Raw genomic sequence first — 14766 nt, 5'->3', positions numbered from 1 at the left:
ACGTGCTCTTTTGGGGTGGTTTGCTTTCACTGAATAATCTATCTATATGTCTACGATTACGTACACAAGAGAGTCACAAGCGAACTGATCCTTTTAAACATTACACAAGACGATTCTATGGAGTTGGAAAAGGACTAAAGAACAAGAAGGCAGCCATTTTAGTTGCAGCGTTTGTCTCAGAGCTCAGTTTTTAGTTGCAGAGTTTGTCTCAAATGGGTGAAAATAGGCCCACTACAAAGTACAAACTTAATCCTTACTCCTATCAACTTCCAGAGGACTTGCACGTTGCCCTCATAGACAAAGATATTCCATCCATCGTGATCTTCTTTCAAAGTATCAAGTTTTTGTTAAGATATCGTTGGTTAAAAGATCTCATTTCATGTATTTTCAACTCGGGATCAATAGATTAGCGTCTTTTAGTGTGATAAGATGTATCTATTGATTAGTATAAATACCCTTATACTCAAACTTTGAATAAACAAGCAATTATAACAAAGAATTTGTTTATCTTTTGTCTCTCCTTTTGTTTTTCTTCTTCCTGTCTCTTTCTTTGAATTGATTGTCCACATTTGCTTCCAACAAATAGATGGTTGCAGTTGATGTAGTTTAGGGATGTTTGATGAACACCTTTCAGATCAAATGTCCATAGATTCGTGAGTTTTTGCTATAAATGAATTAGCTCCCCGATTTCCCGTTGGAGCTTCTCCTAGGTTGCACCTCTGAGGAATCCGAGTTTATAAGAGCAGAATACAGATAAGCACCAAAGGTGGGTCGAAGTCTCAGGATTACATTGGATTGATGATCGTCTTATTTCATATCACGGGATTGATCGAATGATCTTCCCATATTGATGCGTACATTAAACAGACACGACCTCAATGATCTCAATCGCCAAACACAATCCCTTTTTATCATTTTGATATATCTAGAGAGATATCTTCCGTTTTCGGGGAAAATTTTTTACTTGGGTTTAATTCGAATGAAAACACCTTCAATGGTGAATGACTGCAATCACATCGTTGTTGTCGTAGGCACTGCACAAGAGAGCAGTCTTACCCTCTGAAAATATGGGATTAAGAATAGAAAATGGCGGTTAGAGAGTTGTTATTAAAAATAAATATAGGAACACAAAGTATGAAAAGGAAATGGAACTAGAGAAAGCAAGCCAAAGTATGTGTGAACAGCAATGCAATGGAAGCCTACAGACCCCGGAACCAACGGATCACATATCCGGCATAGACGGAACACAATGCCAAAATTAGAAATTTTTAGTTTATAATTTTGTGTATAAATATGTAAATGGTTCGTAATGATCGTGGGGAATAAATTTTTTAATCTTTATATAGTATCAGGGGTCCTTCCGATCCTATTTCCCAAGTCATTTTTTTCTTTCCTCTACCTCTTCCGCCGTTGTGGTCCCATCGCCGCCGTAGTAGCGTTCAGCCCAGCAACGGAAAACAAGAGGTAATCATTACAGTATGAACTATCAAATAGGTTTTTAGGACAAGCCAAATGTCTCAAGCTCTAGAGGAGGTTGTGCTTGCTTAAGTTTGCCCAAGCCTTAATGTTATAGTAGGTTTGGATTTAATTGAGAGATTAATAAAACAATCTAAGCTTGTTCATTAGATGGTCTATTAATAAAACAAGTTGTTAAAAAATAGTCCCACATGGATTAGTGGATACAAAGATCTTGAGTTTATTAGCTGGGAAAAAAGTTTCCTGAGTGGCTAGTTATTTTGGGATGGGGCCTTCGACCCAATTTAACATGGTATCAGAGCTAGGTTGGTCCCGAGTTCGAGTCTCGCTCCCACCTGTTTCCACGAACTACAAATGGCAACGTGCGGGAGAGTGTTGAGAATTTAATATAGACCGGGCTGATCCCTCTTATATTCATGTTACGCCTTCACTGTAGCCTCGAGGTTTTAGCGCAACTGGTTTCAATATTTTTTTTTTCTTTGTATTAAAACTGATAAATTAAAATTTTAATTTTGAAACCATCTCTAACAAGACCTTCCTGCGTTCTTATCACTGCTGATTGTGGAGAAAAAAATGAAGGGTGGCAGAGTCTTTGTAGGACTTCTGGTTTTTCTATTACAGTTCGTCTCGCTGAAATCTGAAAATCCTGGGCCTAGTGTTTCGGCGATCTACAGTTTTGGAGACTCTCTTTCTGACAGTGGCAACAATAATCTCCTCAACATCGATCCAAAGCAGGCCAAGGCGAATTACAAGCCTTACGGTGTTGATCTTCCCAACGGCCCTACTGGCAGGTTCACCAATGGCAAAACCTTCGTGGATGTCGTAGGTATAATTAATTAAACTGTGAATTCAAGTCTTGAAACCAAATAGGGAACCCAAATTCTCCATTGTTGACCTGCTTTTGATTCTCTTTTACTTTTTTGTGTGATTTTCTGCTAGCTGAGAAGCTTCGACTGCCTCATGCCCCTGCGTTCTTGTCACTTGGCAAGGAAGAGAGAGAAAAGATTGTCACAGGTTTGAATTACGCATCCGGTTCTGCTGGCATTCTCATCGAAACCGGTTCTGCCTTTGTGAGATTTCTTCCAAAATTGTTCTCGTTTGATATACTCGGTGCATTCTTTACCAGATCTTGTAACAGAGCTTAACTGTACTTGTAGGGCGAATGTGTGCCATTTGATAGACAGATTGATCATTTCCAAAGGACTGTGGAAGAAGTTCTTCCGGTTAACTTCCACTCAAAGCAAGAACTGCAATGCCACTTAGCAAAATCCGTTATCGTAGTTGCTATCGGCAGCAATGACTTGCTTAACAACTGGATACAAAACGAACCAGAATACCATCGCAGCAAAAATTACCCTCTGATAAAAGATTACATAAAGTTACTGATAGACACATTACAAGGCCAGATCCAAGTAAGACTTCATCTCCTACCTGCTGCTCGCACTACTCGCCTTTGCAGCTTCTGCTCTGCTGATCTTCTTGTGTTTGCAGAGAATATACAACTTAGGAGGGAGGAGGTTTCTGATGTTTGGGTTGGGTCCGCTCGGATGTATTCCGATCGTGACACACAGAGGTGCACCATGCAAGGAGAGTTGGAATCAATTAGCTCTGGAATTCAATAACCAACTCGCCCAACTCGTTGATCGGTTCCAATCCAAGCTTGAAGGATCGAGCTTCGCTCTTGGACTCGGCTACAATCTCACCCTGGATCTCCACCTAAATCCCAGTCGTTATGGTAGGTTCCTCTTGATCGATACGTCCTGAGACAATTCATAAATACGGGGGTTTCTGGTTCATAAACTAGTTAATTAATGGAGCTGTTATGTGTGCTGCACCAGGTTTTAAATCCGTAAACCAGCCATGTTGTACGGTAAGCAGCTCCGAGCCTGCACTGTGCATTCCAGGCACAGAACCATGCAGAAACAGGGACGATCATTTATACTACGATATGTTTCATTGTACCTCAAAGGCTGCGGAAATTATAGTGAGTAGATGCTTCGATGCTGGAAGTTCTATCTGTGCACCGACGGCTATCCTCAAGCTCACCAACAAGGAGGAGGAGAAATGTCGCCACTTGTGAAATTAAACACAGCTAAAGTTTGTTCAATGGGATTGACGATCTTGAGCTCTGAGGAGAAAATAATCAAAAAGAAAAGATTTGTCATTTGTTGAACAATGTAAAATCATAAGAGGTGGATGACATTAGCTATTATTTTTTAAATCAAAATCATAATTGATGAATTCACAAACTGGCTTTACAAAGGGATTATGATGGACGAGAGAGAGCATTTTGAACACTTTGACCAAAATTACTTTTCCGATTAGATTAAGGATTACTTTGACCGTCGCCGTCGCACGCAGCGAGACGCACTAAAGTATAAAGAACCGGATTGCCGTAAATATCTAGATATTTGGTACACCGCCTGTCCTAGGTGTATTCCGATCGGTCACAGGAACCCTGATTTCCTATAGTTCAATTCTCTGTCGTAGCACACTGTCACACAGATTTTCAGTGCCGAGGCGACGCAACCCCTCCGCCGTCGCAGTCTCTCTCCGAATTCTGATTTGATTCATTTTTAACCCTAGTTTCGCCGGGGCGATCATGTCCGACGCACACATCCTTGTCATCCCTTACCCTGCGCAGGGACACCTCATCCCCCTTCTTGATCATGCCCACCAGCTTTCCTCTCGGGGTCTGCTCGTCACCATCCTCATCACCCCAAAGAACCTCCCACTCCTCTCCCCTCTCCTCTCCAACTCCCCCTCCATCCAGACATTGGTCCTTCCGTTCCCCAAACACCCTTCTATCCCCGACGGCATCGAGAACGTCAAGGACCTTCCCATCTCCTATTTCCGCCCCATGATGCGTGCTCTCTCATACCTTCACCAGCCCGCCCTCTCCTGGGCCCGTTCCCACCCAACACCTCCCGCTGCCATCATCTCCGATATGTTCCTCGGCTGGACCCTCCACCTTGCCGCCGATCTCGGCATCCCTCGCCTTGTCTTCTCCCCTTCCGGGGCCTTCGCGATTTCTGTCGTCAACTCGCTTTGGCGCCGCATGCCCAAGCTTCCCGACAACTCTGACTCCGACTATCCAGTCTCCTTCCCGGAGATACCGGGGGCCCCGACTTATCCGTGGTGGCAGCTGTCGACCGTGTACAGAAGCTACAAAGAGGGGGACGAATTATCCGAATTCATTAAAGACGGAATGTTGGCCAACATGGCGAGTTGGGGACTCGTTGTGAACTCGTTCACGGAGTTGGAAGGGAAGTACCTGGAGCATCTGAGGAAGACTCTGGGTCATCCTCGTGTATGGGCAGTCGGTCCACTACATTTACAGCCAACGGAGACCAACGACAGAGGAGGGTCCAGCTCAGTCCGGCTAGAGGACGTGATGACGTGGCTAGAAGGCCGGGAGGAAGGTTCCGTGATTTTCATCTGCTTTGGTAGCCAGGCTGTGCTGTCGCGGCAGCAGATGGAAGCAGTGGCGGAGGGGCTGGGACGGAGCGGCGTCGCGTTCGTGTGGTGCGTAAAGGAGGCGACCCGCGGTCATGACGCCAAAAACTTCGGCCTAGTCCCGGCTGGATTCGAGGCGGAGGTGAGCGACAGAGGATTGGTCATAAAGGGTTGGGCCCCGCAGGTGGCGATACTGAGTCACCGGTCAGTGGGCGTGTTTCTCAGTCACTGCGGATGGAACTCGGTGCTGGAGGGAATTGTAGCCGGTGTGTCGTTTCTGGCGTGGCCGATGGGAGCCGATCAGTTCCTGAACGCGACGCTGCTGGAGGAGTCGGGCGTGGCGGTTCGGGTATGGGAAGGTGCAACGACCGTTCCTGACGCGGCAGGGTTGGCTCGGGCGTTGGCGGAATCGGTGGGTGTAGAGCGGCCATGGAGGAGCGAAGCGAGGGAGTTGAGTGCCGCGGCGTTGCGTGCCGTGACAAACGGAGGGAGTTCCGTAAAGGAGTTGGATTGGTTCGTGGAAGAATTGATCCGATTATCGGAACCACTAACGAAAGAGCCGATTCTATTTCCGAATAGGAAACGAGTCGCGACAGAATGAAACGACAAGGGTGATCTTCCTACCCATGAACTGGTTTTGACGACGACCACCCTCTTCCACTCTTCCATGTATGGTGTCTTCGGCATGGGTTGGTCTAGAAGTTCTTATCTGTTTTACCAAAACTATATCTCTTATGGCTCATAATAAACATGTGACACATATTTTGGTAACCGTGACCGAACTGCCCGAATTCTATTATCATGTCCGGTTCGGTCCACCGACACCGATTCCCACCCATGAGACCCGGGTCGACTCCACATAATAGCGAATCCCCATGCTCCCAACAACAACGTGGTTCCGATATGAACCGCAAACCAGTCGTTTCTTTGTCTCTTCCCATCTCGAATGGCGGATTGAGTCATCCCGACAAGAATTTTCCACTTTTGAAGTTTCACGACAGATTCCTCAAGAGTGACTTCCGCGCCCAAGACTAAAAAGCAAGTTTGATTATGTTTCTGTGAGAAAGACTCCACTTCCGTAGCGTTAAAAGCTCTCTCTCCTCCTCCTGGTCTGGGTTCTTTCTCTACCAAAATTTGCCTGGCTGCGAGGTTTGGGCTCATGATTGCCTCCATTTGCATTTGCTCAGTTCAGAAAGATTGCTCCCTTGTCAACCAGAACAACTGGAGGTGAAAAATTCGACATACATTCCAAAAAAAACATTACTTTATGAGTATAATTTTCCGACATATTTCAAAACTGGAAAACACTTCTGTACTTGCCTTTGGAAAAAAAATAAAAATAAAACGCATCTACTTTGACTATTCTGATCCTATTAAGTCTAGGAAACGAAATGTAAGAGACCCTTTGATTATACTAAACCCTGTAACTCTAATCTATGGCTTAAATACATGATGTACTTTGCTTAGAGGTTGGTCATTGTTGATTGGTGGCTTCCGGCGAGGCTTGTGGTTATAGTCCATGCTCAGCATGTTCAGAGTGTCGAGGGCCGCCTTGAGAAGCTTTTCTGATTCGTTTTTCTCTGCTTTGGAAGCTGAAGAGGCCCTCATGCTGCCATAAGCGAAAGAAGTTGGCTTTGGCTTCGGATGTTTCACTTTTCCATGATCGTTCCCAACTTCCGTGGCCACGAAGTTCGTAGTAGTCTTTGCCTTGAAGAAGTTGCTGCTTTTCTGTGTTCATCAGTATAAAACAGAAGTTACAGTCAGGTTTGTCAAGTGGTACAAATATGGGAATTCTAGGCAGAGAGAGAGAGAGAAAGAGAGAGAGAGACCTTGTCATCCATGGCGGCCTTTAATGATCCAAATTGTTTCTCTGGAACACCATGTTTGCCTGCATTAAAACAACCAAATATTCATATAGAACTACGACACTCTTTCTTAATTTATCTGTAGAATCACAAAACTGCCTCAAAGTCATCCATTATTTCTTACGCTCTTAAGTAATTTGGGCGAAGGACATTTGGGGAGTTGTGGTTCAGCAAGAAAAAATTGAACAGAAAATATCTCTGAAGCCAAATTCCTTTAAATACAAAGATCAAAATGCTTACATTAACTATGCTCACTTGTTTTCACACGTATAGAATAACAAAAACGAAGCAGATGTGAAGAAAGAAACAAAACTGGAGCTACTCTGCAAGGACTGTGCTGAGTGGTGACTTTTTTTCTCAGTTGTTCTTTGGTGGGTGGGGTTTTGGCACATTATAGTCAGCACTAAACGATAGAAAACCCCCTACATTGATACTCATAGGAAGAATACTTCTAGGATCTATGACACTCAGTTTACGCTCTACAAAGGGCACCCCCTCCTTTTCATTCTCACATTTGGCAACAGAAGGAGTTGCACCTGACATCTTTGAAGCAGCGTTCACCTTCCCCTCTTCAGCTTTCATCGTCTCCTTCACCACTTGATCATCTGCCTCCTCTACCATTCTCAATCCTTTGAGCTTTCTGCTACCAGTAGTAGTGGCCTCAGGTTTCAGCGGAAATTTCTGGTAATCAACACATATATCCTCTTTCAGTTGAAGTCATTTCATTCTCTAAGATGGTTTTCATCATTACTGAAGTTAAAACAATCTTACCTGATTAACAAGAACTGCATCGTTGCGATTGAACAGACGCCCGTCTCCACTAGCTACCGCTGCCGCTCCTGCAATCATCAAGTCAGAAGGTTGGTTATAGAACTCCGAAGACATCAAGTAGAGAGAAAGAAAATCAAGAAAGGAAATTAGGAGCAGAGACCTTGAAAGATACTTGCACTTGAGTGAGGTAGACTAAGAAGAACCAACATAAGCCCAAGCAGTAAGCTGTGAAATCTTATGGGTACCATTTTTTCGTTTTCCTTGCTATGTTGATTTGCAATAACGACCGAAAGAGAGAAGGCAAGAAAGCTGGTAGGTGGGATTTATAGAGTAGTCGACGGAGGGTCAAAGAGTAATATTTAGGGTTGCAGGACCGCCTCTGAGGATATTTTAATTGCTAGTTGTTTCTTTAATCTGGTTGCAGTGTCTTGGGGTTTTACGTGAAAGCATGGAACAACTCAAAAGAGCAGGTGTTCAAAGGTTGAAGATTTGAATCTGGTTTGTTGGAGGCGGCCTCAAAACGGAGGGCTGAGATGTAGGATGGCGTGGTATGAAGGATACGAGTGTTCCGGGCCTGTCTGCCGCCATGCATGCAACGAGGAGAGCGAAGGTGATGGCTGAGGCCGGGCACACACCGGACCTAGGGCTCCGCTATTTATATTATTAGACTCTAGTTCCCATATAAATAAAAATCTGTGCTGGGGGCATAAAACTAGGGTTCTTCCTGAGACTTTGAAGCAGAGGTAGATGAAAGAGAATCCCCGTATCCCAAATCGGGTCTGGCACGCTTTCTTATACTAGTTAGTGGAGGCTACCCTGGCGATCTTACCGTCTTCCTCCACTGGGAATGAATCTGAAGAGAAACTCCTCTTTCAGACCAACCGTCCTGATACTCCTTGAAAATGGCGGCTTCTTTAGCTTTTGACCATCTGGGAAACCTTACGCATGGCTTTCTGAAGCTATATAAGAGACATAACCTCCCCCTCCGATTCCACATTGTTCCTTCTATGCATTAAAGGGAGTCCATTAATTTATGCTAAAGCGAAGCTTATTGTATCAGACAACAAAATCACATTCAAATGCTAAAACGAGTCCTCCTAAGGTGTCCAGGCTTTTTTTTTTCCATCTCTGATCGGGTGCCATAGCGGAGAAGATTTTGTGTCGTTGACCCCGACAGAAGAAGACTAATGTATCAAAGTAAGAAGAAAGACAGAAACGATATGCAGCTTTTTAAGAGTAGAACAGTAATTTATAATTCGCACAGAGAAGAGAGAAGCGGAGTCCTTGAGCCTTAGATGTAAAGAGGAACGAATTGCATCAGACTTTGTCTCTTAGAATTCCTCCGTAGGCTAGGGCTAGCTCTTATTCTATTATCTCTTTGTGGACTTCCTTGACTCAACTCAAATGCTGTCAAACTTTCGATTCAGGCATATGAAAAATGATGTTCTGAGGAGAATTAAGAAACGCAAGAGGTTGAAGACGATCCCAGATTGTAATTAGACTAATCATGCAAAAACTGTTGAAAGTTTTCGGCGAGTGATCCACCGTCTCCGATGAGTTCTCTCTCAGGTCATGGGCTTCTCATAGGAAGGACTCGTCACAGTCCCTCTGCGGGGGACACGATCATGAAATGAAGAGCTTAAAAAAGAGATTATCAGGAATAGCAAGGATTTAATGAAGAGGCCATCATCATGATTAGCGATTTGCCACGAAATAAAAACATAATAGAGGGCTCAAGGATTTGCGATTTTTAGAACACGAGGGCGTGCTCCCCAACTACGGCCCTTGTGAGAGACTGCCGCCCCTTGTGAAGCGTGTGAGATAAAGATTCCCTGGTCGGTCCGTGGGGTCCACGACGATTATATTACTTCTCCCACCATCGCTTCGATCCATGTCGGAAAGCGCGACACGTGGTGTACGGTGGTCAGCCATACGGATGGCATGCACGTCGCTCCACTACGTGCCTCATGTGGGTCCATGCGTGCATGGCGTTCCGTGACACTTAGGAGACTGTTTTTCCTATAAACGCCACATGAATTACACTACGTGGCAATAATAAACTACGGCTTAGGAATGTTTTATGTAAAGCTTTACGAAAACTATTTATTCGTGACGATTACAATGAATATTTATACATAAAATTAAAAATAAAAAATGATTATTTCTAGCTTGGTAGTGATCGGTCGATTCTGGCCGATGAAAGCCTAGTCTACATACTTCCATTGCAATGCACTTCAATGAAGTTCATAAGATATCTTGGGACCCGATTTGTAAAATTTAGGAAACTTGATCTAGGAAGAATCAAATGTTCCTCTAATGCATAATCATTTAGGGTTGTGATTTGTAAATGATTTAGTGATTTGTACTTGCAGGTTTGGAGCATTTCTGACGTGTAAGCCTTCTTTTGTGACTCTATATGTGGATAATTTGGGTGAAACTCACAATATAAGTACCTACTCTGATACCATGTGTAATTGGATACAAGGCCCATCCCAAAATGACTAGAACTTAGAAAAATTATTTTTTAACTAATAAATTCAGGATCTTTGTATTCACTAATATATATAAAATTATTCTTTTATACTCCCTGGTTCACGTATAGGTCCTTTTTTATGGCTCTGGATGTTGATGGTGTAGATCACAACCAAGGATAGTGACCATAGATGGATGCGTTAAAAAGGAGAAAAATCTAATTCAATGGTTTTCCTTGCAAGCCACCAACCATTTTAGAAATCAATTACAACTATTCTGAAACTTTACCTTGCCTTAACAGGGACGAATATGTATTCTGGGACTCTTTCCTGCCGACCCAAGCCGTTAACGCCACCATGGCCCATAACAACTAAGAAGCAGCAAACTGCCTTTCTGTCAGCGTCTACGAGTTGGCGAAGATAGAGAATCCCATTTAAAAAGAGAAAAACAGTCAAGCTGCGTTGCTTCGTTTCCAATTATTCTGTTTACCTATTCTTCAAAATAAGTTATCGATTGCTTAGTCTTGTAGTAGAAAGGTAGGTAGAGTACGATTAAAGTAGGCTATAAGACACTAGAAGCATTAGAAGTTTTCTTTCTTTGTATCTCGCCTTGCCCTGCATAGAAGAATTTTTTGAGAAGAGAAAACAAAACATTCCAGGTGACAGCCATTATCTAGAATTGAAATATTGGGTAAGAGCTAAGGGTTCTAGACATTCTCTTTGTTTGTGCTAATTGGACTTGACGAATTGAATTATTCACAAAAACATGCACGGGTAACCCACCCACTAGAGCGTTCCTTAGAAAACCCGTAGCAAGGACAACAAACGATGAATAATACAAATTATCTTCTAACATCCAGTCGGCCTGCCAACCAGGTATCCTTTTTTATGCAAGCGAAAATATTTGATGCGGGTACATCTTCGGATCCTTAATCGGATCTTTAGTCGGAGTCGGATCCTTAATCGGATCAATTGTATTGAACCCGGGTTAGGGTTTACTTTATTTTGAGCTGCAGCCCAGGCTTGTCGAGGGCTTTGAGTTCGGTTAAAAGACTGCTTAGGTTTTAGAAGGATAGTTGTTGAATGATATTTTGAATCTGAGTTAGAGAATTTCTCTACGATTTTAGGGCAGATTTCGTCTATTCCTCCTGTGATTCTCAATTTGATCTGCCTACAGGATAATCGCTATCCTGTCCGGCGTCACCTTTTTAAGTCTAGAAAAGCCTAATGGAAAGACAAAACAAGGAAGAAATCAGAATAAAGAAAATTCCAGGGCAAACCCTTTGCCTTTCAACAGCTAAGACAACCATAAGCCAAGAGTAACATAGGCAACAAAAATTCCAAAATATGAGCAATAGATATTCATGCCAAGAAGATGCAAAAATGTGCCATAGCAGTAGCACAATAACAGTGAAATTTTGAAGCAGAAACTTGAATAGACAACATTAACCGATTCAAGTTTGCAGTGGGTAGAAAGTCCAGAACAACAGCTATACAAAGATGGATTTGATATGACAGACTTGAAAGCGCAATGTGGGGAGAAGAGACAATAAATTCCTTGATCCACAATTCCAAACAAACAAATCTAACAAAATTTTACACCTCTTAAGGTAGAAGATACAAAATGACAAAGCATGTGCCATCACGCTGTGAAGAGCATATCCAGAAACAAACACGAGCCATGGTGCTATGGCAGATTAAGGAAGTGTGTCTACCAGGAGATGACCATTCTTGTATCACCTCATCAGTTACCAGTTCAGTATTACATTTAAACTAGGCTTGACCCATTCCCGGCACTTTCCTCAATGCATGTGCTCAAGAAGTTATAGCATGGCTCACATTTGATCCTTTTATCCGATAGAGTAACAGAACACTTCCCAAATACTTTCAGTAGATAGAAGCATCAAATCTTGGCTCATAGAAACAGACTTGACTGTTGCAAGACTGAAGTGGGCAACCAACAATCCATGACCAGACTTTCTTATCCACGTCATACAGAAGACCTTTGCCTTGATTCCATGATGTGAAGCAGATTAAATTATCCTGCCCAAAGCATTCAAACCTCTCTGCTGATAACCTCAAAAGGATCGTAAAATACTTTGGAGGCATCCGACTTATCTCTATCCATACAGTTTTAGCATGATCCAGTTCCCAAATTCTCATGCTCTGTAAAGTACTGTAAAGCCCAATTCTTCCAACCAAAAACAAACGTTTGTGGGTTCCGGCAACAAGATAACCATCCAACAAGGATCTAGGAAACTTGGCAGGAACATGTTCCCAATACCCAGTGTCTAAGCGATACATCATTAAGCCTAGCGGTGAAAGTGTCTCCAAATACAGCCGAGAATCACAGAAAGCCATCTTTGATGAGCATAGATTAACAGCACGCATAATTTGATGAAGGGACCAGCTATTCAGCTTTGAGTCATAAACTTCAGTGGGTAAGGTCTTGTCTCCATAAATATCACTTGTAGCAATTACTTTGAATGATTTGTCTGTCCTATCAACAACCATAATAAGTTGCCTTTGCTGATTATAGTGCATGCTCGGCAAGATTCTCCATGTTTGGGTCAGGGGATTGCAGATTATAGTTCTAAATGACAGACCATCCAACCCTGCAAAGCAAACAAGACCTCCAGAAGAACCAACCAACCAGAATGCCCAGTCAGGAAGAAAAGCAAAGGGAATCTTATACCAAGTTTTTAAAGGCAAACTAAAAACAGAAAATTGGGGAGTCTGTGGGTTCTTCCAGAATGTGAGAAGACAAGGCCCATGTGATGGAACTTGTGAATGGAACTTCAGAAAACAATTGTCTTGAAGGATTGAGTTCCACCTTTTACAAACAGATCGAAGACGGAATAAATAAAACGGTGGCACTCTTGCAAGGATTTCATTTTGCAAGTCTTCAGGTAATAATGCCCATATATTATCCTCCATCTGAACATCAGGAAGAACAACCTTACTGCTAAAAGTTGAGACAGTTTCCTCATCAAATCCACGCGGCTTTGTCTTAATCACTTTCTGTCTAGAAGGGCTAGTATTTCGAACACCAACTCTGCCCAAGACAGCACTAAAACAATCACTCTTAGTGTTTGGGAGCCCGGAGTCTATCCTTCCAGATTCTGGAATTTCAATTCCGTCCATAGTTTACAAGAATCTAGACCTAAAATTACCTGATGTTGAAGCCTGTTCGAGTAAAGAGAACACGTCAGCCAACCAAGGGTCACTCTTACAAATGAAACAAAGAGAATTCCATTATCAAACACAAAAACATCCAGCTGCAAAGCACAATAGTTAAACTTTATTCAAGAAGAAGTAGGCCTCTAAATGCTTCGAAGCACCCCTTTTTCAATCTTCAGTCATTGATCACAAAAACAAAGAAATGATGAAATTAACAACGTTCAAGCCACTTCACTTTATCAAGTACCGATTCAACAATCTTTCTTCTCGGTAAGAAGTCAAAACGTTAAGAACCAGAACATAATAATAGTCAACAAAGAGTGGTACATTGTGAAAAGGAACACCTCACTTCATCCAAAATCCACAGCAAAAATCGGAGAAACACTTTACGTATCGCCACAAATTGAAAAGCGATCGGAACAAACAAAGAAAGGCGAGAAACTCAGGGCAACCGATTGCAAAAAGAAAAAACATTCATTTCTAATTAAAGACCGCATTACAGAAATAACGAAATATTTCAAAATAAAAGCCAATATTGTAACCTCTAAATCTCCGTTATCAGTGGTCTCTCAGAAAGAACAGAGGAAGAAAAACCCTAGCATCGTCGCTGTGTCTCCGTATCGTCTCGCTCCTTAGAATGCCCAGGTCCGCCCTCGGGTTGCACTGGTTTGTCGTTTGTCCATTACTCCATTTTATAGCTCTCGTCTTTTCTTTAAAATGCGCCGTAAGTTGCGATTGAGGAGATCCAGGCGTTCGAGCTTTCGCCTTCAGAGGTTCCGGTTCTCACAGACTTCGGACTAGTCAAACAGGTCAGAGGAGCTGATCTGGACTACTGAAGATGTGGGCCACGGAGCAGTGGGATGTGTGACACGTGGACCAAAAAATTACGGAATCGGCGATGATAGACACACAACCATGGAATAAATTAAATTCCCGCAATTAAGGAGCAATTATTCCGTAATCACGCAAATGACGGGTACAAAAAGCTTATAAGTCGTATTTTATTAAAACCGTAGATAAATACATGAAACTGAGTCCAGGGGGTTTCACATTAGACAAGAGAAACCCCTAACATTCACATATTGTATAAAAAATGATGTGATAGTGAGTTACGTGGAATGTCAAGAGAAATCGATACTTATTAGCCCGAATTGACCATGCATTTTAAAGTTTGTAAAACGGCATCAAAGATGAGTTTATAGACTAAAAAGTGGTAAACATCTTGGTGCCCTAAGCCTTTAAAAACCCACGCAACTCATGTTATGGTCTTGGGGCTAAGTACATATACCTTTTGCTTTTAACAGGTCGGTTTTTTGGGAAGTAGTGGCTAGGTATTTAACATTTGGTATCAGAACGAGCTCCCATGTCGCGAGTTCGAATCCCCGAGGGGAGTTCCCTGGCGCAGGTGTCGGGAGCCCTGGACGTGGTGGCCGTAAAGGATTATAGGATCTTGACCCAGTCCTTGTCGTTAAGTATTAAGCCGCCATGCACGTCGGCTCGCGAAGGTAGGGTGTGATGTTATGGTCCTGGGGTTAAGTACATATGTT

The 14766-nt window shown here is 42.8% G+C and overlaps 3 protein-coding genes across 3 annotated transcripts; 2 read left to right on the top strand and 1 right to left on the bottom strand.

The window, feature by feature from the left end:
* The first annotated feature begins 2049 nt into the window (after positions 1 to 2049).
* Positions 2050 to 3556, top strand: LOC137940798 (GDSL esterase/lipase 7-like). Its single transcript, XM_068785924.1, has 5 exons — positions 2050 to 2302; positions 2416 to 2546; positions 2634 to 2888; positions 2968 to 3211; positions 3315 to 3556. Exons 1-5 carry the CDS (start codon positions 2050 to 2052, stop codon positions 3554 to 3556), a joined length of 1125 nt encoding a protein of 374 aa, XP_068642025.1.
* Positions 3557 to 3902: 346 nt separating this feature from the next.
* Positions 3903 to 5681, top strand: LOC137941357 (UDP-glycosyltransferase 89B2-like). The gene has a single exon (XM_068786722.1). The coding sequence runs from the start codon at positions 4079 to 4081 to the stop codon at positions 5531 to 5533; it is 1455 nt and encodes a 484-aa protein (XP_068642823.1). The 5' UTR covers positions 3903 to 4078; the 3' UTR covers positions 5534 to 5681.
* A 5756-nt stretch (positions 5682 to 11437) lies between these two features.
* On the bottom strand, positions 11438 to 13956 carry LOC137941702 (F-box/kelch-repeat protein At5g15710). Its single transcript, XM_068787227.1, has 2 exons — positions 13762 to 13956; positions 11438 to 13225 (listed from the first exon to the last, which is right to left on the bottom strand). The coding sequence occupies exon 2, from the start codon at positions 13181 to 13183 to the stop codon at positions 11927 to 11929; it is 1257 nt and encodes a 418-aa protein (XP_068643328.1). The 5' UTR covers positions 13184 to 13225; positions 13762 to 13956; the 3' UTR covers positions 11438 to 11926.
* Positions 13957 to 14766: the final 810 nt, after the last annotated feature.

This window comes from Aristolochia californica, unplaced genomic scaffold (assembly GCF_029961685.1).
Source record: "Aristolochia californica isolate CCGP_79_NKW_82.1479 unplaced genomic scaffold, dmAriCali1.0.hap1 SCAF_9, whole genome shotgun sequence".
Taxonomy (NCBI): Eukaryota; Viridiplantae; Streptophyta; class Magnoliopsida; order Piperales; family Aristolochiaceae; genus Aristolochia; species Aristolochia californica.
This window is presented reverse-complemented; position numbering and strand designations above follow the sequence as displayed.

Excerpts from the sequence above, each read along its gene's own strand:
- LOC137941357 (XM_068786722.1), top strand. The coding sequence starts at position 4,079 with ATGTCCGACGCACACATCCTTGTCATCCCTTACCCTGCGCAGGGACAC.
- LOC137940798 (XM_068785924.1), top strand. The coding sequence starts at position 2,050 with ATGAAGGGTGGCAGAGTCTTTGTAGGACTTCTGGTTTTTCTATTACAG. Across the intron at positions 2,303-2,415 it reads AACCTTCGTGGATGTCGTAG|CTGAGAAGCTTCGACTGCCT; the intron begins GTATAATTAATT and ends ATTTTCTGCTAG. Across the intron at positions 3,212-3,314 it reads CCTAAATCCCAGTCGTTATG|GTTTTAAATCCGTAAACCAG; the intron begins GTAGGTTCCTCT and ends GTGCTGCACCAG.
- LOC137941702 (XM_068787227.1), bottom strand. The coding sequence starts at position 13,183 with ATGGACGGAATTGAAATTCCAGAATCTGGAAGGATAGACTCCGGGCTC.